At 44.5% G+C, this 23122-nt stretch overlaps 2 protein-coding genes and 1 pseudogene across 3 annotated transcripts; all 3 read right to left on the minus strand.

Moving 5' to 3' along the window:
* Positions 1-8202: 8202 nt before the first annotated feature.
* Positions 8203-9813, minus strand: LOC311014482 (transmembrane protein 275 pseudogene; annotated as a pseudogene). Its single transcript, XR_014599470.1, has 2 exons — positions 9519-9813; positions 8203-9146 (listed from the first exon to the last, which is right to left on the minus strand). The product of XR_014599470.1 is annotated as a transmembrane protein 275 pseudogene (transcript).
* A 140-nt stretch (positions 9814-9953) lies between these two features.
* On the minus strand, positions 9954-16352 carry mknk1 (MAPK interacting serine/threonine kinase 1). Its single transcript, XM_084011105.1, has 14 exons — positions 16241-16352; positions 15615-15677; positions 15007-15109; positions 14777-14875; positions 14590-14687; positions 14247-14326; positions 14073-14146; positions 13878-13982; positions 13716-13771; positions 13518-13613; positions 13156-13350; positions 12773-12937; positions 11763-11806; positions 9954-11639 (listed from the first exon to the last, which is right to left on the minus strand). The coding sequence occupies exons 2-14, from the start codon at positions 15666-15668 to the stop codon at positions 11420-11422; spliced, it is 1389 nt and encodes a 462-aa protein (XP_083867231.1). The 5' UTR covers positions 15669-15677; positions 16241-16352; the 3' UTR covers positions 9954-11419.
* A 565-nt stretch (positions 16353-16917) lies between these two features.
* Positions 16918-21905, minus strand: mob3c (MOB kinase activator 3C). Its single transcript, XM_084012240.1, has 4 exons — positions 21536-21905; positions 19076-19685; positions 17919-18121; positions 16918-17238 (listed from the first exon to the last, which is right to left on the minus strand). The coding sequence occupies exons 2-4, from the start codon at positions 19491-19493 to the stop codon at positions 17209-17211; spliced, it is 651 nt and encodes a 216-aa protein (XP_083868366.1). The 5' UTR covers positions 19494-19685; positions 21536-21905; the 3' UTR covers positions 16918-17208.
* Between the last annotated feature and the right edge of the window lie 1217 nt (positions 21906-23122).

A 23122-nucleotide genomic window follows, 5' to 3' on the forward strand; every position in this document is an offset into this window, starting at 1 on the left:
AACCCAAAGCGCCCTTTCTCTCTGCAAGCCCTAACCGCCTGCCTCACCCCGGCCCCTTCTCCTCTTTCTAACCGCCGGCCGCCCGCCGCCGCTAAATAAAGAAGGATTTGTTTTTCTCCTCCACGGCAGAACTGTGATAATGATGCCGCGTTACGCCGTTTCATCCACAATTTAATAAACAGTCCCCCCTTTTTTTGGGAAAGAATCCGAGCTCGATGAGAGTGGGTTCGAGTGGAGCGACTCCGGGCCTTTCCCTTTTTTTGTCCTTGGGGAAGTTCGCCACTGAAGAGGCAGCATTGTGCACGCCGTTGTTTTTAAACGCCGCCGCCGCATCGGCACAAAAGGAAAGGCAAACCTGGGACTCTTCTGCCGGCTACGGCGGGCCCTCGAAGTGGAGGAACAAACAGAACATTGAGGGGTCAGATTTAATCCCCCCCGCCCCCTGCCTTTTGTATTCAGATTAAAGACTAAGGAGGATTTGCAGGAGCCTGGAGTCTCTTGTTAAAAGACTGTGTTCTCCACTTAACCTGCAATTTACCTGTCACTTAAGCCCGCTGCAGCGATCATCCACACCTCTGCCAGTGAAAGGGGCTGTTATTTTTCTGTTCTTTTCACAACTCTGAAGAGAGGCTTTGTGTTCACTTGAGCATAATGAATTCCCTGACAGATGCTGATTAAAGCAGCGGCGGTTTGGTGGAAAGATACTTAACACTTCGGGAAAATAAACAGTGGGTGAGATTGCTGAATGATGAACACACACACACACACACACACACACACACACACACACACACACACACACACACAGAGTCCACGTCTAACAAACCAGAAATCACTTCCTGACCAGTGGCGGTGTTCTATATTGGATTGGGTGTGTATTCTATGGAGTGCTGTGAAGGAGATGCCTGCAGGACAAGCAGCCTGAACACATTGTAAAGCTTCCAGACTTGATTTGTACTGCCGACCCTCCACACCTGCTCTGGTGAAAAATCCCGCCACGAAGACCTGACCCCCCCCCCCCCCCCCCCCCACCCCCATAACCCTCTCCCAGAGGCCAGGCGTGATTCATCTCCCCTCCCCTCAAACCCAAGAATGAAACTGCCGCCATCATTCCACCTCCACCTCATCCATTCCATCCTCTCCTGTGAGTTGTCTTGCCATAACGCCCCTCTAAATCTTCCTCCTAAACAGAACTCGCCCAGGTCGACCGGTGGCAGCAAAGTGGACCATTCGTTTCCACGCCGCGGCCCAAAAAGGAGCAATGTGGAGACGTTATCAGTCAGCGACTGGCTGCCAGAGCTCTGTGAGCTCCGTGCGAGGGAGAGGAAGCGTGTGCAGATGGCCACCAAAACAACCGCACGGCTCCTGACGGAGCTTTATACCAGTCTTTGATACGTCCCTTAATCTTCCGCTAAACTATCCCACTGGCTTTAACACCCTTACGCATTAGCCTATGTCTTATAACTTAAGAGTTTATCGTTTGCGCGCTAAATTTAGACGGCCCTTTTTCTTAAGACTCAAGACGGGAAGCTGTGTGCATGCAGCGTGGAGAATTATAAACCTTCAGAAACTTTCATTGTTTTAGGACTCGGTACCTTCTCCCGATCGAGCCACTGCAGATTAAAACAGTTGGGAGGAACAGTCATCGGGATGGAGGGAGATCATTTTTCCACTTTTGGGTTTTTGTGGACATTCGAATCAGAAGAAAGCACAAACTCTTCCTGTAAGCCTGCAGAGGAGAATAAAGCATTTATTTGTGTGAAAGGAGATCGCTGTCTGGTGCTTTATTTTTAGAACGCGTCCCGTCCTCTACTGTACCCCTCTATCTGTACCGAGTCTGCTCTCTTTGGCGCCCGTGGGAGTCGCCCACCTGTCCGCCTGCACATCAAACCCATCCCCGGTGGGCTCCTGTGTTAAATTCCAAAGTTAAAACCCATTACTGAGCTATCAGCCCACTCATAATGCTGTCTAACGACCTCATTTCCCTAAGTGTTAGCCCCTGTCAGTCACCAGAGGCTCTGACAGCCCGGCCCGTCCACGTCTGAGGGTCCCGGCTGCTCTGAGGCATCACCGCCGCCGCCGCCGCATCAGCCCGTCCTCATCAAAAACAGGATAGAGCGCTCAATCTCTGAAAACATGTCAGGGCCAAAGTGACTGGGGACACAGGGGGGTAAGAGACTTTGGAATGAAAGTCCCGGGTATTTCATTTACCATATCCACTCTATTAGTCGGAGCGGCACAGTCAATCAGGGCCCCATTTTGATTCGAGGGGAGTCGGGCAAAATGGCCGACGGTCACGGCGTGGCCGTTCCAGCTCAGCCCGAATCAGTTTGAGGAGTCGGCGGCGTGTAAAAATGGATTATTACCGGTTCGGATCCAAGACGTCACCGCCTGTCCCCGTTAGACGAGGAGGAGGCGGCAGTGAGCGCGTGCGGGGGGGGGGGAAGCGGCGAGAGGGGTCGAACGTGTGCACGTGTGCACGTGTGCTGTCTGCTCCCTGTCTCCTTCCCAGGTCTCCCGGCGAACCTCTCTGTGAAACCATTTGGTAAATATGGAATGGGGCCCCTAGGCCACACGGGCCAGGCCCCTCTTTAGGAGTGGATAATTGACTCCTTCTCCCTCCCTGATAATTCATTGCTTGCATATGCCAGCTAATACATCAGCCGAAAACCGCCGTGGCCCTCATCTCCCCTGACACACACACACACACACACACACACACACACACACACACACACACACACACACACACACACACACACACACACACACACACACACACACACACACCACCCAGAGGAATGAGCGACCGGAGAGCATAAAAAATGGGGATGACAAATGGGAGCACTTCCAGATCTATGAATGAATTATGTCTTCTAAATACCTTGAGCAGAGGCAACTGTCAGCCAGCGTCTATACTAATCTGGGACAAAATATGACCAGCTCCGCATTAAAGAGGGAGGGAGCAGGGCTGCTAGAGAATGAGGCGAGAAATGAACGCGCAATCAGGCCATTAAAATGTGCTGTCTGATTCAGCTTTGGTGGACATTTGCACATCTATCACCACCTCCTCCTCCCCCCCCCCCCTCTTTTGTCATTTTAATACGGCCCCTTCCATTGAAATAGATTAGGATTATTCCAACAGGACAGAGATATCATTTGTTTTACAATAGCCGAGTCAGCACTCACAACAGTCATTAGGAATTAGATGGAGCTGTGAGGAGGGGACGCCGTGCAAACTGAAAAGAAGGATGAAATTAATGGCACTTCACTTCAAGAGGTGGGATGTTAAACGCCTGCTCCAGCCGACAACAGAGGTGGGACGGGGAAGACAAATGGGGCTTGTACAAGACGTGTGTGTGTGGGGGGGGGGGGGGGGGAGGCGGCGTAAGAGCCGGTGTATAGGAAGTTCAGCGTGCATGATACACACCGGGTCACTCACCTGCCGATGATTATGTTCACGGAGGAGGTCAAAGACACTGTAACCTTGCTATTGTTCTATCTTCTGAATATCGGGGGGCGTGGTGTATTACCTGAGGGAAATGTAGTTTTCCAGGCGGCGGCTTCGGAGACGGCCTGGCTGCGGTTCAGGGCCGCGGGAGGATCGCCCGAGGAGGCGACACACCAAGGACGATGCAGGGCAGCTGGGAGGCCGCGGTGCATTCAGGGTCCCATAACTTTGCATGTGGGAAAGTTTAGAGAATGAGGTTGTGTTAAACTGAGTGATGAGTATTTAATCCTAGAGTGTCATTTATTTCATTAGAATTAGAATATTCCCAATAAGACTTGTTTAACACGTTTTGAGTCACAAACAAATTCTCATTTTAATAATATTTTCCACAAAAAACAACCTTTATTTCACTTCCATAGTAATTCTAAAAGTCGTTCTCCCTCATTGAAAAATCCAGAATACATGAATATGGATGTGTACTAATACATTCTCAGTACAAGTACTGGAGGTTTCAAGTGTCCACATCACACTTATGTAAACTACCACTCAGCACTAGACATTCAGTGTCTCCTCTGTGCTGTGGCTCTCATAGAGAGGATCTATGTATGTATAATATATAAGATTCATTAGGCTAGACCATGTTTTAAAACAATTAAAATGCAGGACATTGAAAAGACGTGAAAACAACGTCCAGGCAGAGACTCGACGTCGGCCAAACTTTCACTTATCAACCCCGAATAAGCAAATTTAAACTGGACGTCTACAGACAGACGTCCGATGAACGTCTATTCAACTTATTTTAATGTCAAATTGCTCGGTGGGTAGTTGTGATGTCACAAAATCATCTTGTACAAGTCTTAAACTCACTGTGGGTTCCAATACCCATATTATTTATTATTTAGATTCAGCATCTCCCCATACATAGCATGTCAAACGTTGTGTTTGACATGCTAAGTAATGTTTGACAAAAATATCTACTATTTTGCAGCAAGCCAGCATGATTTCTGGCTTTTCTGGCCCACAATCCTCCAGATATATGAACACGAGTTAGTATGTCACAACTGTATGCACACTGCATGCAACAGTACACACTTTGTTAGGCCAGCTGCAGCACTAAACGTTACAAGAAGTTCAGATTTAAGATCTCCTCCACCAGCAGGTGAAGCTCAAACAAACATGAAATAACAATGAGCATGTTTAACTCTAGTTGTACACCTGACCCGTCTACCTGTCTACCTGTCCTGACCCGTCTACCTGTCTACCTGTCCTGAGCTGTCTACCTGTCCTGAGCTGTCTACCTGTCCAACACTACATGCAATACAATGTTACTACACAACAGAAGCACAATTAGCACTAATTAGCATTGGTTTCAGCACAGGTGTACGTAATCAGCTGTTACTGCGGTGCGCGTTCACGAGGCGAAAACGTTCGTGGCAGAGTAATAAAATTAAACTTTAGGAGAGTCATGTAATAAATAATAAATATCATTCCATATTAAATCAAAGACTAATTCGAAACAAACACAGGAAACGTTTTTCACCTCGGCCTTCTTCACCTGGCGTGCAAACGCTGTGCGAATGGCGATACTGCCCCCTACTGGCAGACCGCAGTCATGGAGACAGAGAGACACGTGAACACATTCCCTGGTGTTTAAATTTGGAAATCATCTTTATTGATCCCTATTTTTAATTGTGCACCTGTAACATTAATAAAATGATGATGATTTCCAATGAATGCAGACTCTTGAGAGGAAACAACAGGTTGTGTCTTCAAATAACATCCTGTGAATTCTTCTGAGGCCACATGAGGATTTACATCTGTGTTTTATTAGCAGTAGTCTTACACTCCATGAGGACTAACAGGGCCGACTGTGTTCTCTCCACAAGGTGGAGCTTCATCTCTCTCCGTGGAGCTGACTTCTGTTTTTTAATTGAGCTTTTGCATTTCCTTCCACTCCTCGCTGTAATGATGGTTATTTGCATGAAGGTAATAGTCTCATCCACAGCCTTTTGTGACTCATTCAGCTCAGCACGGTGACATTCATGTGATTACCAGCCTTCGACCTCGCTATCACAATTAAACCCCCCAAATCATTACATTAGGGAGTGGGGTGGAAGGAGATAACAATTGCCTCACAAATGACATGTATTTCATGTTTCCGTGATCAATGACAGCAGTGGTTTGAGGTCTATTCAAAGGAAGAGCAACACTTCCACACTGGTGAAAGGGATATAAGGGATTATGGGATGTTTACGGGGAAACGCACACAATCATTTCTATTTATATGGTCTTTTTTTTCCTTGATCATCACAATTAATTTTCTCTGCTTACGGCTCGGAGAGACGTGGCTTTCTTGCTGTTTTGACCAAATAATTGTCACTATTATCCTTTAGACACAGTAAGAATGGGAGAGCGTGTCTACGTTCCCTCAGCCCTCTTTTCTCTCAACTCCATTTTTCCTCAGATTAATAATAAAATAAAGAATGTCCTAAACCCCAATATCACTAATACATATTTACATACATGCAGGGTCTGTTCAGCAACACATAGGGAAGGGTTTTCCCTGTGATGAGGGAACAAAGGGCCTAATTTTGATGGGGATGGGGGGACAATTCATAGAGATTAGGATAGACCATTTTTAGTGTATCTAAAGGATATATAGTTAGTTAGGGTTAGGAAATTGTTTATTTTATTATTAATCTGAGGGAAAAAGGTTGAGAGAACATAGGGTTGAGGGTTATCATTAATCTGAGGAAACATGGAGCTGAGAAGGCCTAATTTTGATGGGAGGAAAAGTTCATAGTATTGAGGGAACATAGGAATGGTCCACTTAAGAAGATATGACTCATTGAATAACTCTCAAAAAGCTTAACTGTGTGTTGTTTCATATCGTAGCGCTTGATCTGCCTGCTGCTATTTCTATTTGCGACAAATACACATTTTATATCAGAAATGTAGTGAAAAATTGCACGGCCCAACGACACGTTTAGCCATTGAAAACATGACGCAACATCAGAATTGTAGTATCTTGAATATTTGAACTGTTCCGTCTCACTCAGTTTTAGAATTGTTAATTGAATACTATTTCTATTAAAAGAAATACCAACATCTAAGTTGAGTTTCAAACAGGTTTGGCCTGGAAGCAGCTTTGTTCTTCTTACGTTCGTGTCGGACCAGAGCCGGATCACGGCTGCCTAAACGCCGGCAAAGTGTTTGATACTCCAGAAATAGGATTTTTTTTGGGTGTCACATTGAAGTTGCTCTCTAACAATATGAAGAGGAGGATTTTTACAAACCCTTTCAACACGTTGAAGCTGCAATATGTACACAGTAAACCAGGGGGATAATACAGGATTATACCCGAGAGGCCACTGAAGCTTTCACTTTGGTGAAACTGGAGGCTGCCTGACTTTCCTTACAGGATCATAGTGACCCCGAGAGGGTTTCTGGTCCTCGCTCAGCCCGGGAGGCTGCATCCTGACCCCTGACCCCTGACCCTGTGTGCCTCAGCAGCCCACCTGATGTGTATAAAACAATTTACCAGGCAGTGGAAACCTAAAGGACTGAATATAGGCCGATCCTACATATCTGTCTATTATTTGTATATTCAATGATGCTACTTTGCTTGCTCTTTTATTGTTTGTATACGTTGTGGATTAGATGAGTTTTTATTTTATTTTCTTGCATTTAACGTTAGGTGAGATTTCCTTAAAGCCCCAATGGGTTTTCTTAATCTCACGGCACAATTTGTTTCTTTTTTTAATTTCCTTTGTATGTATTTGTTATTTATGTTGCCTTTGTTTTTTTGTTTGTTTTTTATGGTGCAAATTAATTGAAAAAGAAATCATACACTATGGACAGAGCCAGTCTGGGGCGGTAGATCCAGTCCTGTTGGTCAGACAGAAAACGAGACCAGCACACCAACCTGGGAGGATTTAACTAAATGAATGATTTGTCACTATTACCTGGATTTCTCTCCAACAATGATCACTATTAAATATTACACTCAAGTGCTGTTGCTACTATAAGAACATCCTCATACATGGGCAGGATGATTCCTGTTGGCGAATGTGAACAAAAGCATCAGCGGTGATGATTTAACACCTCGACTCGTTGCTCAAAGTGGCAGTAAATGATCAAAAAATGCAACACTAAACATATTGTCCGTGTAAAAACGACTCTGTTACAGCAACCTGCAATTTCATCATCATCCAGAGCAGCGTGACCTCATTAATAGTGTCCTGAAATGAGTTTAGGTTGCCGAGACATGTCACCCCTTCACAGAAACACTACGAGGTGAATTTCTGACTCATTGGATAACGACACACTGCCTGCCTGTAGCCATTCATAAGGTAATAACAGCAGCTGGTGGCTGTATTCTGTGTGTTGTTTCCCAGTGGTTGAGTGGTGTGCACTGTGTCCTGCTCTGTTTGTGGACAGCAGCTGTATAATGATGAGTAAACAGGGCGCTGGCCAGCAGCCGTTGTGGTCAGACGCCAAGTGATGGGCAGCAAGTCAGGAAGGAGCTGTTTGTACTGCTGCAGCTGGCTTCCCTCAGATAACGAATAAATTATCTCCACCAGCACCTTTCTGACGTCGCCGCACATGTATGTGTTTATTCACAAAGTGTGTTTGTTCATGTTTAAATCCTCAGCAAGGGTTTTTTTTAATAGAAAGATCATATAAGTGACAATAAAGTAGCTTTATTTAGAAAACGTGAAGGTATAGACCTCTGCAGTAACATACACATTCACTGATTTGTTCTTTAAATATCCATCTCGACACGACACAGGGGTTACACACTCATTGCAGCTGATGCAAGGATTTAAAAACAAGCACTATAACAGGACATCGTCTTTGCATCTGGGATTATCTGCATTTTTATACAACAAAAAAGCACACAAACAGGCATCAACTCCTGTTCATGTTTCTGTTTTTCTGGCAAAGGGATGTACATCCTGGGCAATAAAACAACACAACACATAAGCTACAATCAGAGAGATTCAACACAACACATTTCAGTCAACAGTCTGAGGGTCTGCTGGTCTGAAGTCTTGTCAAGTCACACCAGACACTTCCATGCTACGTGGAGGAAGCGTCCTGAGCAGGCAGCATGCGTGTGGGAGTGCTGGCCTTGAGGTCAGAGGTCAAGGTGGTATTATCCCCAGTCACACCCGTGTCAGACGTCTCCGACATGTGCAGCTCACCGGCTCCGGGCGGGGCGCCGCCGTCGGCCCCGCGGCTGGAGCTGGACTTGCGGGAGGAGCCGGGGGAGTTGGTGGGGCTCAGCTGAACGGCCGTAGTGTCCTGCAGCATGTGGTCGCTGGTCTCCATCTCGAACGCCGCCGTCCCCATCCGCATCAGCCCCCACCGCTCGCCCCCTTTGGGCTTGCGGGCCATGTGGGCCGGGGGCCTCCTGCTGACCACGCAGCACGCCGTGAAGAAGGCCAGGGCTATCAGTAAGAGGAGGGGCCCGATGATGATGGGGGGGTTGCCAGTAGGGATTAACGTGCCAAAGGTGAAAGCCCCCACCAGGGTGATGTTGATGCCGGCCAGCATGATGCACAGGCCGCAGGCGCAGCACAGCGCCGGGGAGGGCAGGCTCTGGTGCCGCAGGGAGCCCTGCTTGGGGGTCTGATGGGGAACCGCTGGTCTGGAGGTTTTCTCAGGTAGCACCATGTCTCACGGAGAGATTCTGTGAGGCCCAGAGGAGTCGAAGATCTCATCACTTTACAGAGAATGATGACGATGATGATGATGGTGATGATGGTGATGAGGTGGAGCAAGGTTTATGGCACCTTTTGATTTTTTTTTTTTCAAACATTCAAAAGTAACTCCTTAAATGCAAGAAAAACAATCTCCACTTTTAAGATTTTCACACACAATCAGAAAATATCATCATTTAATGTCAAAATGCAATTAAGTCATTATCAATTAAAACATAACAGACACTAACATCACAAAATCACATTTTTCTCAGTGCTGTCCACGTGTGACTAATATAATAACCTGAGAACAACCACACAGACACACAAACCACATTATTGTATTGCGTTGCCATGGTTACCTGAGCTCAGACCCGTAAACCTCTCCGGTGTTCCGCCGTCTCGTGTCCGTCCATCGCGTGCAGGACCGCGGACTCGGAGGAGATCTCTGCCTCCAGCAGGTGAACCGCAGAGTGAACCGCCAGCTCTCACGCGCCACAGGTTATAAACGAACGACCACGGGGGGGCGCTGTGGGGCCCTGAAGCGAACCGTCCAATCAGATCGGGGATGGACGTGAAGGGATTAAGTTTTTTTTTGTTTTTTGTCCGCTGAACAAATCCTCTGCTACACTGAGGAATCTCTGAGGAATCAGTGGAAACCCAAACACACCTTGTTTCCATTATTACTCACTAAGTGTTGCCAGATCCAGGTTGTCTTCCTTCCTATCTAACGCCACAGAATGGATGAAGAACACATTAACTAATATATGTAACAAAGACGAGACAGGTTGAACATGTTAAGGATATCTTTTTTTTATTGAGAACACAGCACACCAGAGAAAATGTGCTCCAGACTGAGAGCTTTACGCATCGGATCCCCATGAGAGCTTTGACAGATTTTAAACGGGACTCCATAATTGCACACACCAATCACTGCATCGCATGTCGATGAGGGAAACACAAACCTGTCCTTTTTTCACGATCCCTAATTGGAGTGAGAGGGTTTAAACACGTTGTTTCCCTAATGTGTGTGTTCGCTCCGAGCGGATTTCTGTCAATTCCTGCCAGCCTGCGACGGCCCGTTGTTGCTATAGGGATGGGGTGGCCATGGCAACAGTGTGAAGTCAGGGGACGTGTCATTAGGCGGCCGAAACCCATAAAGTTAATAGGGCGGGGGAATAGAAGTGATAAAGGGCTATTGGTCAAACACAGACAGGGTCTATAACTCATTAAACAAGGGAAAAAGTAAAACATTTCTTTCAAAAAAAACACCAGAAATTCAGTAACTTGATGGACCCGAGATAATCTGAGACAGGAGTCTTCATATGGTTCCTCCATTATTCTTCCCATGAGCACATTCAGAACCAGAACTACAAATACTTGTATAAAAATAAATCCCTTCTTATAAAGCGTAACATCCTAAACCCTCTTTAAGTCTCGTTCGATACACACAACCGAAACAAATGCAAGTCACTCAGACTAAAAACACTTTTGCGATATCAACCGATGAATAAGAAACTAAGACGATCTTTTTGGGATGGTGTTACATTGGTACAGTAGAAAACGTGCAAGAAAAGGGCCTGAGGTAATGTAGGACTAATAAAGTTAATTAAATTAAACAGAAACATTACTGTAGGTGTTTCATATTAGAAACAACAAACTGATTATTCTCCATTTTGATATGACTAAATAAGTGACGTGTTTTAAGGTACATCAGTGCTACAGGTAGCTTGTGTTGAAATAAAAGCTAGAGATGATAAGAAATACAAAACTATTTGATCAAAGTCTCTTCTCTAACTCCATCCACTCACATTCTTGCACTTCCTCTAAGTTCTACGTCGCCTCGGCAAGTATAACTTTAAATGCAGAAAAGCCCAATTTCAGAGATGGAAAGTCTCCTTAAAGTGTAGTAAATTATTATTTTTATATCATTTAAAACCACATACATCCACACGCATCAACTCACATACACTAACATGCTTGAAAAAGCAAAAATAAAAAGCAGCTTTTAAATAAAATATCAACCAATTCACAGTTGGACAACAAGAAAAATAAAATCTATCAAAACTTCTGTTAAACTTGCATCAGGACAGAAGTAATTCTGTGTTGTCATGATACTGGCATTAAGAGGCGGTTTCTTCTGTATTGGGGATGATGTCATCACTATTGACAGAATAGAAAATAAATAACTGTGTTAAGATCAATTATAAAAGTAAACCCAAAGCTATCCTCACGTTAGGCAGTTCTTGTCGAAACACACACTTCAGGCGGTGAGTTCGTCCGATGCGGGGGCGAAGTCTGAGGTGCGGAGGGCGAAGGACTGCGCTCGTCTGCGGGCCAGTCTGGAGTTGGAAGGAGGGGAAAGCCTCATGGAGCAGACGATCACTCCGACGTCCTCCTGCTGCTCGTCGTGCTGGGATAGCTGCCTGTTGAAGGCGATGGCTTCTGCTGCAAACTGGCTCAGGTCTTTGGTGCTGCTGTTCCTGGAAGGAGAGAGGAGAAGAAGAGGACGGTTGAAAACATCAGCTATACATTTTAAAATATTTGTTTGAAGCACCTTATAAACTTTATGAATACTTTAGACTCGGCATTCTAAGCTGTCATACCTCTGTAACACATGGGGAGTTGGAAGACCTCTCTCTGGTGCGTTCTGTCAGAAAATAAAAACAAATATCTGGCTTGAAATCACAGCTTTACATTTAAAATAATGCATTGGGTGAGTGACACGGTGGTTTTGTATGAGCAAGAGATTAAGGCCACGTTTAAACATAGCAGGGTATTTAGAGAAACGAATATTTCCCCCCTCCGTTTCAAAAATAACATCGTGCACACAACATTGTTGTCATTTAACATCAACCCACATAAATCCGCCGACGAGCACCATTCTAACGATACCAAACCTACGGGCGGCAGTGTAGGGAGAAGGATAAAGCCATGCAAGCCAATCAGAATCCTCAGAATCAACAACGAATAACACGAGTGACTTCCTGTGACGCTTGAGAACCTAAAACCCCGTTTCTCCCAGTTGACACGACAACACCGGCGTTATCAGAAATCTCTTTTTAGAAATAATCGTTTTTCTGTGATAAAATTGGCATTTTCGTGTAAATGAGAGGCCAAACCGCGTGGAAATATCTGCGTTTGCCCTTCATGTAAACGGGGCCTAAATGGTACTATTAACCCAATTCTTTTGTTGGAAGCCCAAGGACAAATCGCTATAGTATTTATTCAGGTCACAGGTAAAGTGTGGCAGCGCTGGGCTCGGGATGGCAGAGCTCTCGCAGGATCTCAGTCAGAACGAGCCCGATTTCCGAGTACATTTCATCTTCTTGAGCTTGGACTGATCGTACAGAGGTTGGACTTTCACACAACTGACCAGTCTCACTAGTCAGTTATCACTGACGTGAACTTACAAAAATGTAATATGACACATGTATGGGTGTTGTCCTTGAGGCGTGCATCTATTGTAGCAGACCTAATTGACAGATTCCTGCTTATCAAGTGAAATGTCACACTGCTCTAATTCAATGAAAGCAACCAGTAAGTTACACGAGTTCAGTGAAAAAAGTACAAATCTAGAGTGAACAAAGTAAAAGCCAATTCTAACAGGACTCACCCCCTGAACCCAAGGGTGCTTGAGGACCTGGGCAGCACTGAGGCGCAGAGTGGCGTCCCGAACCAGCAGCTTGGAGATGAGATCCTTGGCTCCTTCTGTGATGCGATTCCAGTCCTTATCTGGAAATTCATACTGGCCCTGCTGGATGCTCTCAAACAGGTGACTCTGAGGAGGGAATATGACACAACATCCTGTCAAACTATTGCGATTGGTGGTTTGGTTTTGCAATTTGAATGAAGCGAAATGAGAACAATGAAGCATCTCCGCCTGTATGAGAGTCAGGTGGTCCATCTGTCATTTCCAGAGGAGGAAGTGAACGCTTACAAGAATATCAGAGGAGTTGGACAGCGAGCGAGTGCGGAGGCTGATTTGGGCGAACATACCTGGCAGGTTCTGCAGGTTTCTCCACGGTCCCAGCCACAGTCGGTGCCACAGTGGCCTGTGAATGGGGGGCTGCCGCTCAGCAGGATGTAGAGGATGACCCCGAGACTCCAAAGGTCACAACGTTTGTCGTAGAAGGAGGCCTCGTCAGTGAACACCTCCACTACTTCGGGAGCCATGTACTCTGCTGAGCCGCACTAAGAGAGGGCAAAGAGAAAAATGCAATGTCGAGGAATTCCTGAGATTCAGGAGATCGGACCGGACAGAACCGGAAGACGTAATGCTCAGAAACACACAGGGAGAATTGAGTAACTGTTCAGTGTGTGTGTGTGTGTGTGTTGTGAATTAAAAACTAGACTGTTACCGGTGTGGTGAGCTCTGGAGTCGTTATGGGCGTACAGGCACTGCTGAGCTTCACTCCACTTCCCAAGTCGAAATCACAGATCTTCACTGGGGACACCTGAGTGGAAATGATGGAGTAAAAGCATTAGTGTTGCACTCTTTACCTCCGGGAACCACTAATGTCCCTTTGTAAGCTCCCCCACCTTTAAAAGTCACTTACCCAATCAGTGTATTCACAAAGGATGTTCTCCAGCTTAAGGTCTCTATGGGCAATGCCTGTAGAAAAGCACATTGTTACCATGACAAAATGGAAAAAGAAGAAAGAAACTCCCATGTATTCTCTTTGGACTTTCATAGGATAGCTGTTTGGATGTTGACCAACCTTTAGTGTGTAGGAAATGAAGCGCTTGGGCAATGTCTCTGACCACCTTACTGGCCTCCAGCTCATCAAAGTACTTCCGGTTCTGGATGTGAGTAAGAATGGAGCCTAAAAGGAAGCGATATAAGTATTGAAGCCATCAGTGCGTGTTTATAATTAGTTATAGTTGTATTGTTAAAGCTATTCATTTATACTCACCACCACGCAGCTTTTCAAATACCAAATAAAAGCAGGAGCTGTCTTCAAAGAACTGGATCAACTCCAAAATGTTGCTGGTTCAAGATATATTTCAAGATATGGATTAGAATCGTTTCATTCAATCGTTCTGTGTTGGTTTTAATTTAGTTAAAAGATAATAGAAAATGCACTCACTTGTTTCCCTGACACTGGTAGAGAGTCTCCACTTCCCGAAAGACTCTGCTGCGACTGTGCCCAGCACTCTTTTCTATGATCTTTGTCAAACAAAACATGTCAAACACATTAACCATATAAAAAGATGAGCAAACACTTGCATAAATAACTTCAAGTAGCCAATAAATATGATATGACAAAACTATTTCCATAACTTTCTGTGTCAAGTTTGTTCATGTGGTCCAAAAAAAGATTTTTTAAATATAATTATGTTACTTTGGTAAAGAAGAACACATTTTACAGCAAAAGAAAACACATTTTTTAAATGAATTAATTGTGTTACCTCAAAAATATCCTTACTCACCTTCACAGCAAACTCCTGTCCATTCTGCAGATTTATGCATCCTTGAACTTTAGCGTAAGCTCCCTGACCGAGCACCTCATCCGTCAGTTTGTAGAGATCTGAAGAAGAAGAGACATTATGAGACTTTAGTACATGTTTGTGTCATCTTTCCATGTTTAATGTCTCATAATAATATACGCCTCATTACCATCAAATGTGCCCGTGGAGCTGTCTGTCGCTCTGGTTCTTTTCTTCTTTTTTCTTTTAGCAGCATCTGGGATATTCACTGGCTGGCTTTTTTCAATTTCTGAAACAACACAAAAGAACTCATTAACAAGCAGATTTTAATAAAACAGTGCAGAGTTTGCCAGTGTGTTACTGCATGCACCATAACTTTCAGTAGCTCCAGAGCTATTCTGAACCATAGAGCTGTTGTACCTGCTGGGCCTTGGGAAAGGTGCTGCCTCTCCTCCGAGGTGACCCCGTTCTCCTGAGTTGCCCCACAGCTCTGCCCCACTTGGCCCACAGCCAGGGAGTTACCCTGCAGCAGAAAGAAGGAGGCCGCATGCAGGGGGGAGAGAGGGAGGGGAAATTGCGAGAGCAACCAGAGTGATCAGGTGGTGGTACAGTAGAGAAAGCACAAGAGGGAATACATAATTCTCTCACTTTGTTCTCAGTTAAATTGTGAAAAACAAATAAAGATCCCACAACTTTCTAAAACACATATCCAGAAGAGAAGCAGGCCAACACTTATATTCACATACAATACATGAAAAACATGTAATCTGCAGTCAAACCGACAACATTGCTGATCGTATCTTCCCCTGTGGCAGCCTGCCAAAACAGGGGACTGATGAATACAGGAAGCAGCGTGACAACCATTACCTAACCCTGGATATTACTAGAAGCATTTGCACAACCAGTTAGAGTGCTTGTCTCATGGACGATGATGAAACAGGCAGCCTTGACTACTTCCTGGTAGTTTTATCTTATCTACACACGTTTCGGGAAAGTAAAATCCACACTTCAAACGGTTCAGCTCTTACCTGGAGAGAGTGCTGGAAAGTTTGGAGCTCTGTCATCATGCTGTGCCTCACCATATCTGCCAACTGAGAGTTACATCATTAATGAGTTAGTCTGGAACAAACTGCACCAGCACAGTCATAGATACACACCACAACAAGCCGGTTAAGTTTTAAAACAGCAGTTGTAGTAGTTTCCTCTTTCTTTCACGTTCTAGTGTCAAATCATATTTTGTTATTGAGTGGCTGAATTAGTTTAGGCTCTGTTATTACCTTCTGAAAAGTAAAACGTATGCACTTTTAGAGACGTTTGTACAGCGTTACACCAGCTCGAAGTGTAGTAAAGTTGCATATTATTTAGCTAGCTTACTGTTATTGTCCTGATGAAACTCCGACAGTTAGCATCGTTCCTACACAAATCCAGGCATCTTTACCAGAGAGTAAAGTATGTATGGAAGATTAACCGTGACATGAAAGAAAGCCAGAGTGTTTACTGTTGGCTGTCTATTGTCGTTAGCCACAGCTAGCCGTAGCTAGCAAGTACCCTTAGCTAGCTTGTCCGAGCGATAACGTCCAGTCGCGTGTTTGTCTGTAAAAACCGGTCAGCTCTCCTTTAAACGACATTATAAATACAAAAAAATCCTTCTTACCTGGACTCTCCGTCCAAAACCAGCCAAATCCCCTCTTGTCAGAGCCTCTCACAGCTGATGCAAGCATCCATTGCTAGCTGAAATCCATCAGTGACAGCCAGTGACGCGCCGGGCGGGAAAGCACATACACAGACGTTTGCCCCGCCCCTTTCTGTATACCCACTTCTCCCATTGGTCGATGATGCGACTCCAGTTCCAGCGTCACTGGGCTTGATCCCCAGCCACGCCCCACTCCACGTAGTGGGGATTTTTGTGTGCATGATGATGCCATTTATTTACAGATGCAGGGCAGCGGAACTTATAAGAGGAAGTCCAGCTAAGGCCACATACCTACAACGTTTCATCATCGTTATTATTATTATTATTATTATTATTATCCATGTCTTTTTATTTATCTTGTGAAATATGTCCAGCTGAAATTAAAGGCCTGAAGCAGACCAGATCTTTAAAGAAAAAATATATACATTTGTATATAAAGTATGTAGTATAAGTATGTGTATGGATACATTTTTGTGAGGCAGTGCAAAACAACAACAACACACATTTGCAATAGCAGTGATTATTTTTAGGCTTCATTTTTTATGTTCAAACTATTAAAAAAAACATCAAATAAAATACAAACTCTCATGAAACCAAAAAAAATTAACATTGTATATAAAAATGTAAAACATACATGCACAGGAGGGGGGGGAATGAGTACAGGAGATGTAGATCTATAATAATCCAACACAAATTCCTATAATGATGACGACACCAGGCACCACAGTTACAGTAAATAAAAACCTGTGAATGCCACCATCTGAAGAAGTGTGGTAAGCTCGTTGACCTTCCCCGGTGATGCTTAGAAAACCACTCATAAAACTTCATGTAGAATTGTTCTTCGTTTTGAGTGCTTTTGAAGCCGACGATCTCTCATGAGGCTCAGATAACGTCAAAATGTAAACTCCTTTTTGTCCATGTGGCTTTGTTTAATTGCATATCTTCTCTGTCATCTCTTTCTGCAGGAAAATAAAAAACAAAGGACACGGTTAACACCTTAAATTCATATTGTGCAAGGAGATGAATGATTGTCATGAAGCGCAGTCTACGTGTTTTATAAAGAACATTGCTCCATATTGTGAGAAACAAAGCAGTTGTTTCCATGGCGCCAACAACAAAAAGAATTGCCTTGAGTACTAAAAGTGGGAGAATAGAGCAGGGTTTGATTACACCATTCATCTTTCTGCAGAGTGTTAACATAAACGTCTCATCCTTGTTTCACTTTACGAGGGGGAATTACGCAGCGCAGGCTTCATAATGATGATAACTGAAGCTTTTTATTGATGCTCGGAGCAGCGTTCTCCATCTGCTCATATTTGATGGAGCTCCTTTGGGGGGGAAAGTAACAGCTACGCCAACTCTGGCTTATTACACCACTGCACGAAGCTTCAAACCAAACCATTTTCTATAAAGCATGCAGTTAAGTTCTTTGAATCATGGAAAATTGGGGAGGGGGAAAGAGAGTGATGCCATTCCTTGCGTCAAATTGAAAATGAAATGTAGTCTCTGTGGCTTATTATCTGCGTTATTATCTGTGTTAGCGTCACACTGACATCAGTGTTTAGATGTCTGATGCTTTGAGACTGACAGGTAAGCCCCCGTCATCGTCACACATCTGAAGGTGGCGCTACTGTCTCACCAGGGGCTCCAGTTCAGAGTGATCAATGAGGTTGAACTCCGAGATGAAGTAGTAGTAGTGTTTGTAGCAGGTGTTGATGTGGGCCTCCGCGCCCATGCTGCAGATGCTGTCGAAGTGGTGGATGTAAACATGCACGAACACCCTGAAGAGACGGCTCAGGATCTTCTTGCACACCTGCTGGAAGTTCTTGGGGAAAGGTACGCCTGGTGTGAAGAGAGGAAGAGTTACAAGACAGATTTAAATCTCAGAGAAACGTGTGAGCATTATCTGTAAATGAAACTCATTTTCTCTAAGTATGATTATTCCTAATAAAAAGCATCAATCATTGAGTGCTACTCAGCGTCTTTATGAAATCTGATTTGCATGGGCAACATATCTGAGTGACAAGAATTCTCTTTTGAGGGTGGGTTGATAAAAGTGGACATTAAAGAGAAAAGATAGGACCTATAACGTAATACTCTATTGCACCTTTTATACAAACATGGCTAACAAGCTGATTTTTTGTTGTATGAAGCTTCAGTCAGTCTGCTTTATGTCAGGAGAAGCCTGATCTTCGGTATATTTACTGGCTGCCACAATAACCAATCGCATAAGGAATGTGTGGAACGTACAATGCCAGAACTGTCTAACCTTTTATAACCATACAAACATCCCACATTTCAGAATCACTATGTCTTGTATGGACTGATGTGATCAGGTGGATCAGGTGTGGAAGGGGCTCATTATTGAGGGGTACTTGAGCCCTACTGAAAGGGTTGTGTGGGTACGCCAGGCAACAAAAAGTTGGCAACCACTAGAGTAACTTGTTCTTACTCCATTTTCTCTCCCTATTGATTCCCACTCACGCAAAACCAGCTATATTTACACCGTGGGGAATGTTTGGCGTTTTCCCGTCACCTGACCTGCGTGTCCATGGAGAAGAACTGCAAAGCTCCCTCTCCTCGATTAAATCATCAAAGCTGCTGCTGAGATAAAATACCACCACGATCGCCCACTCAGCCCCCTCTAAATGTCAACCTCATTGTTTCATTAACCTCTGCTTGAATCATCATCATCCCCTCCGAGGTGTTAATGAAGGGGAACACTGTTGACATTTCAGCACAGACGTCACACACACACTCGACGACGCCTGGATTCTGCGGACTCCTCACACACACCTACTCTGGTGGGGAAGATGTCCTCGTTGTTGATGAGCGACTCGATCCAGTCCATCAGCAGGTTCATGTACTTGAGGGCGGGCAGCTTGGTGGGCTTCTTGTAGTCGTCGCCGTCCTGCCACCTGTATTCGTACCTCAGCCCCCCCGACATGATGGGACACGTGCGCTCGGAGCAGTACTCGCTCACCGTGCCGTAGATCAAGTTGATCCGGTTGAAGAAGTCGACCACGTGCACGGCGATCCAGTCGCTGATGTTCTCCCCCTCCGGCAGCTGCACCACTTTCCTCAGGTCCAGGCCGGACTTGAGCGAGGCCTGGGCCTTCTTGTAGAGTTCGAAGCGCTGGGTGCCCGGTTCGAAGCGCTTCCTCGGCCTGAACGTCTTGTCTTTGCTGAACACTTGTCCGAGACACAACGCCATTGACTCAGTCGATTCCTGTGAGATAACGGGGAGGAGGAGCTCTCCAGGAAAATAACTTTTACTTGATTCTTGATAGTGGGACCTTTCCAGTGAGAAGGCACCGGGGCTGGGTTGGGCACGGAAATTGGGGTCACGGGGGGTCAGCGTCTGTCATGTAAAGATTGCGGGGAGCTTTCAGACGCCGGGACGTTTCTGTGAAGAAGAGGAACAACAAGAGAAGTCAGAGGCCCGTTCCTTTCCTGTCAATCCACTGCTTCAGGCCGGAAACAGCAAACCGTGCATATCATTGTCATATTGTTTCTAAAGGGGCTGTAGAATAACATTCAAATGCACAAACCTTTTCAACAATTAGATCATGAAACTGACCCATGAAGGGAAAAGCAGAAAACTGTATCCCCCCCCCCCCAGTTAAGAGCAAATCAGTGAGTTCACCACAAATGTTCCATTATTGTCTCCAACTGATCCGTGTGACCAAGACGACCTTATCACGGGATCCTCAGTGGCACCCGTCAATAAAAATAGCAACAGTCTCAGTCGGTTTAAGTCGGGCTACTAGAGTCAACAGGACTCACGCTTCACACAGAACACTGGATGCTAGTTTTGGTGTGAAAACACCGAACAAATCCTGTTGACATATCTGGGAAACATCCCAAAGTTTTGTCAGTTGTTAATACTTTGAAATGCGTTTAATTTCTTATGTAAATAAGCTTTGATTGACAGGTGGAGTTTTCTTTTTCTGACAGCTGTTTTTGTTTTTTATACTTATTTAACGTCACATTGAGATCAACCATCTCTTTTACGAGGGCAACCTGGCCAATAAAGCAGCATAACAAGTTGCAGGTGACATCAATAAAAACAAAGCATGCACTAACTTGTCTAAATATGATTCATTTGTTAGCAACAGGTGGTGTCATTCATCATCATACACATACAAGCTTTAAAATCAGGCAGAGACAGAGATAGAGCACATCTTCTGTTTCCAATCACAGTGTTGGTAACCATCTGGCAGATAATACACAGTGATCAGGAGCATGCCCTCACTAAGTGGTTATGTGTTATGATAATAAAACATGTCAGCATTTGAATATTACTGTGTGTTATTATAAGGAAATAGGGTGGGCAGTTTGTAAGAAATAAAATCGAGGTATTACATTTTATTGAGCTGCGTGTTTCCATTCAGTCATTTTGGAAGAGACTGCAGAAAACGTTGCCTCCACAGATTTGACACCGTCGTCACATCGGAGCAGCTGTGGTCGCTGCATGAATACTATATCCGCGTTTGTGTCCCATTTTGAACTGCCGGTCTCGACGTTTCCTGTGGTTTCTCTGTGGCTCAAATTTAAGCAGAAGTGTTTTGGCCTCTGCATAATCTTCTGTGCTCACAGTGAAGACGGAGCACTGATACGGTGGTTTGTTGTGGACTTGTGTTCACCTACGACCTCATTTCTGTAAAAAAAATCACAATCCACGGACTCCTCTTTTACTTTCTAGGAACGGGTGATGGTTTCAAATGCAAACAGCGTTGGATATATGAGAAGGGTACTTTTTGTTTCCACTAGCTTACTGACTGATCTCAGCTCAGAACTCACCACTGGGGGAGCATGAATACGTGGTCATGAGATAGCTCTTAATGTGTCCATAACAAAAGGGCTTTCTGAGGAAGTTACAGTGTGTCATTCAGCAGTCAGGGAGACACAGTTTCAGCCAAACATTAACATTATTACACTCTTTGTACTGAAGATATGAATACCTTTTTGTACATAATGTATCAAAAGTGACAGCATGTGAGACTGTTTTGTTGTTTATGACCACTGAACGCCTCCCTGCATGCCTCAACAGCCTTGGAGCGAAGCATGTCTGATCACGCACCGTTGGCATACTTATGTTTTTTTACTGGAATTTACAACTGCAGCCAAACAAAAGTCCTCCTCAAGACTCAGCACATAAATGAGAAAAGGGGGGAAAAAAGAAGGCACTGCAAGTTGCAGTAAGACAGAGATTAAAAGCAAGAGGTTACAGAATGAGGGCTGTCTGCACTGTACCTGGCTGAAATCCCACAGCGGAGGAATGTGGTAGGAAAGTTAGTTCAGGGAGGATTCAGGCGCCGGAGACTCTAAACTCCGGGTGGAGGACAGCTCCAGCTGCTCTGCCTCCTCTCGCTCCTCTGGATCCTCTCCCTCTCCGCCGGCCACGAGCAGACCGAGAGGCTCCAACTTCACCCAGCAGCACAGACAACACAGCAGACAGAGAAAAAGTTGTTTGGCTTCTCTTCCTGGGGATGATGTCACATCCTGATTTTGCCTTCTGGGCTCTGCCGTCTGTGTGTGTGTGTGTGTGTGTGTGTGTGTGTGTGTGTGTGTGTGTGTGTGTGGGTGTGTGTGTGGAGGACCTATAAATTGAAAGAGTAGAAGGGCTGGAAAAGGCCTTTTAAAAACCCCCACTCTGCCCTCCCCGTTTTCCATTTCTTTCCTTTCTTCTCATCCTGTGCAGAAGAGCCAGCCCACTTGTCCAGCCCTCTGGTAAAAGGTCCTGAGAAAACAACCCTCCTCTAAAGCCACATATAGGACAAGAAGGAGCAGGAAGATCCCACAAACATTTCTGGATGTTTGGCAGTCCATGCCTCTCTTTTCTCTCTCTCTTTTTTTTGTGAAGTCTCAATAACATATCATTTAAATTCTTGGCCTTGCGTGTATTGTCGTTGAACTCAGAGCTCAACCTTAAATAGAGAAAGTGCTTGTCTCCCAAAAAAAATGTTGGTTTGATTGAAACGGTCTATTTCCTGGTTCCCCTGGGGGGCTCCTATGATAGCTGCTCCCTTTGTCTCAAAGGGGTGTCACTAAAATCAAGACCAAGAAGCTCTCTCGGCTCTTCATGATAGAAGTCCCTCCAGAATGGGAATGGCAAAACTCCAGGATGAGATTAAATGTCACGTATACAGGTTGTGATCATTTAAGACTTTCTTAGTTAAGCATGAAGAGTCAGTTGTGTCTTTATCTGAACAATCCCAAAGTGCTTCACTGAGCTGCAGCAATGAAGTCAGTCAGTTGAATTGAGGTGGAGAGATTCCCAATTTAGGGCTCGTCTGTAGGGCAACAGGTTTACCAGATTAGCTTTTATTACTTCCCTGACCTTTTTATCTCAAGAGGCTTGATGTTGCTTTATTGGAAAGAATTCTCGCCCTCGTCTCACAGTCTTTGGATTCAAGATACTTTGAATTTTAGGAGGTTTTAAAATCATAAGAAGTATGACTGCTAAATTAAATTTGCTTCCTTTTTTCGTATTATTTAAATCCAGGTATTGGGACTTAAAAAAGTCAGATTGGTGCATCTCTATTAATATATGTATTTATATGGGGATATATGTATTTATTTATGTATATTTTGCTGTGCTGCTTAATAAAAATAGATCAAAAGAAAGTATAAGTTGCAGTAACCCAACATATCCACCTGGGGTCACTATGGCTGTTACTATGAGTTGTTGCATGTTGTTTTATGCCCTCAATATATTTGGGGTTATCAGTGAGTTATCAGTTGAATACCAATCAATTTGTCATAAACCTGTTTTCGTAATGCACAATATGTAACTGATTAAACCTAAACTCAATCAAAGAGGTTTAGAGGCCTTTTTCT

Source organism: Eutrigla gurnardus (genome assembly GCF_963514095.1).
Source record: "Eutrigla gurnardus genome assembly, chromosome: 6".
NCBI lineage: Eukaryota > Metazoa > Chordata > Actinopteri > Perciformes > Triglidae > Eutrigla > Eutrigla gurnardus.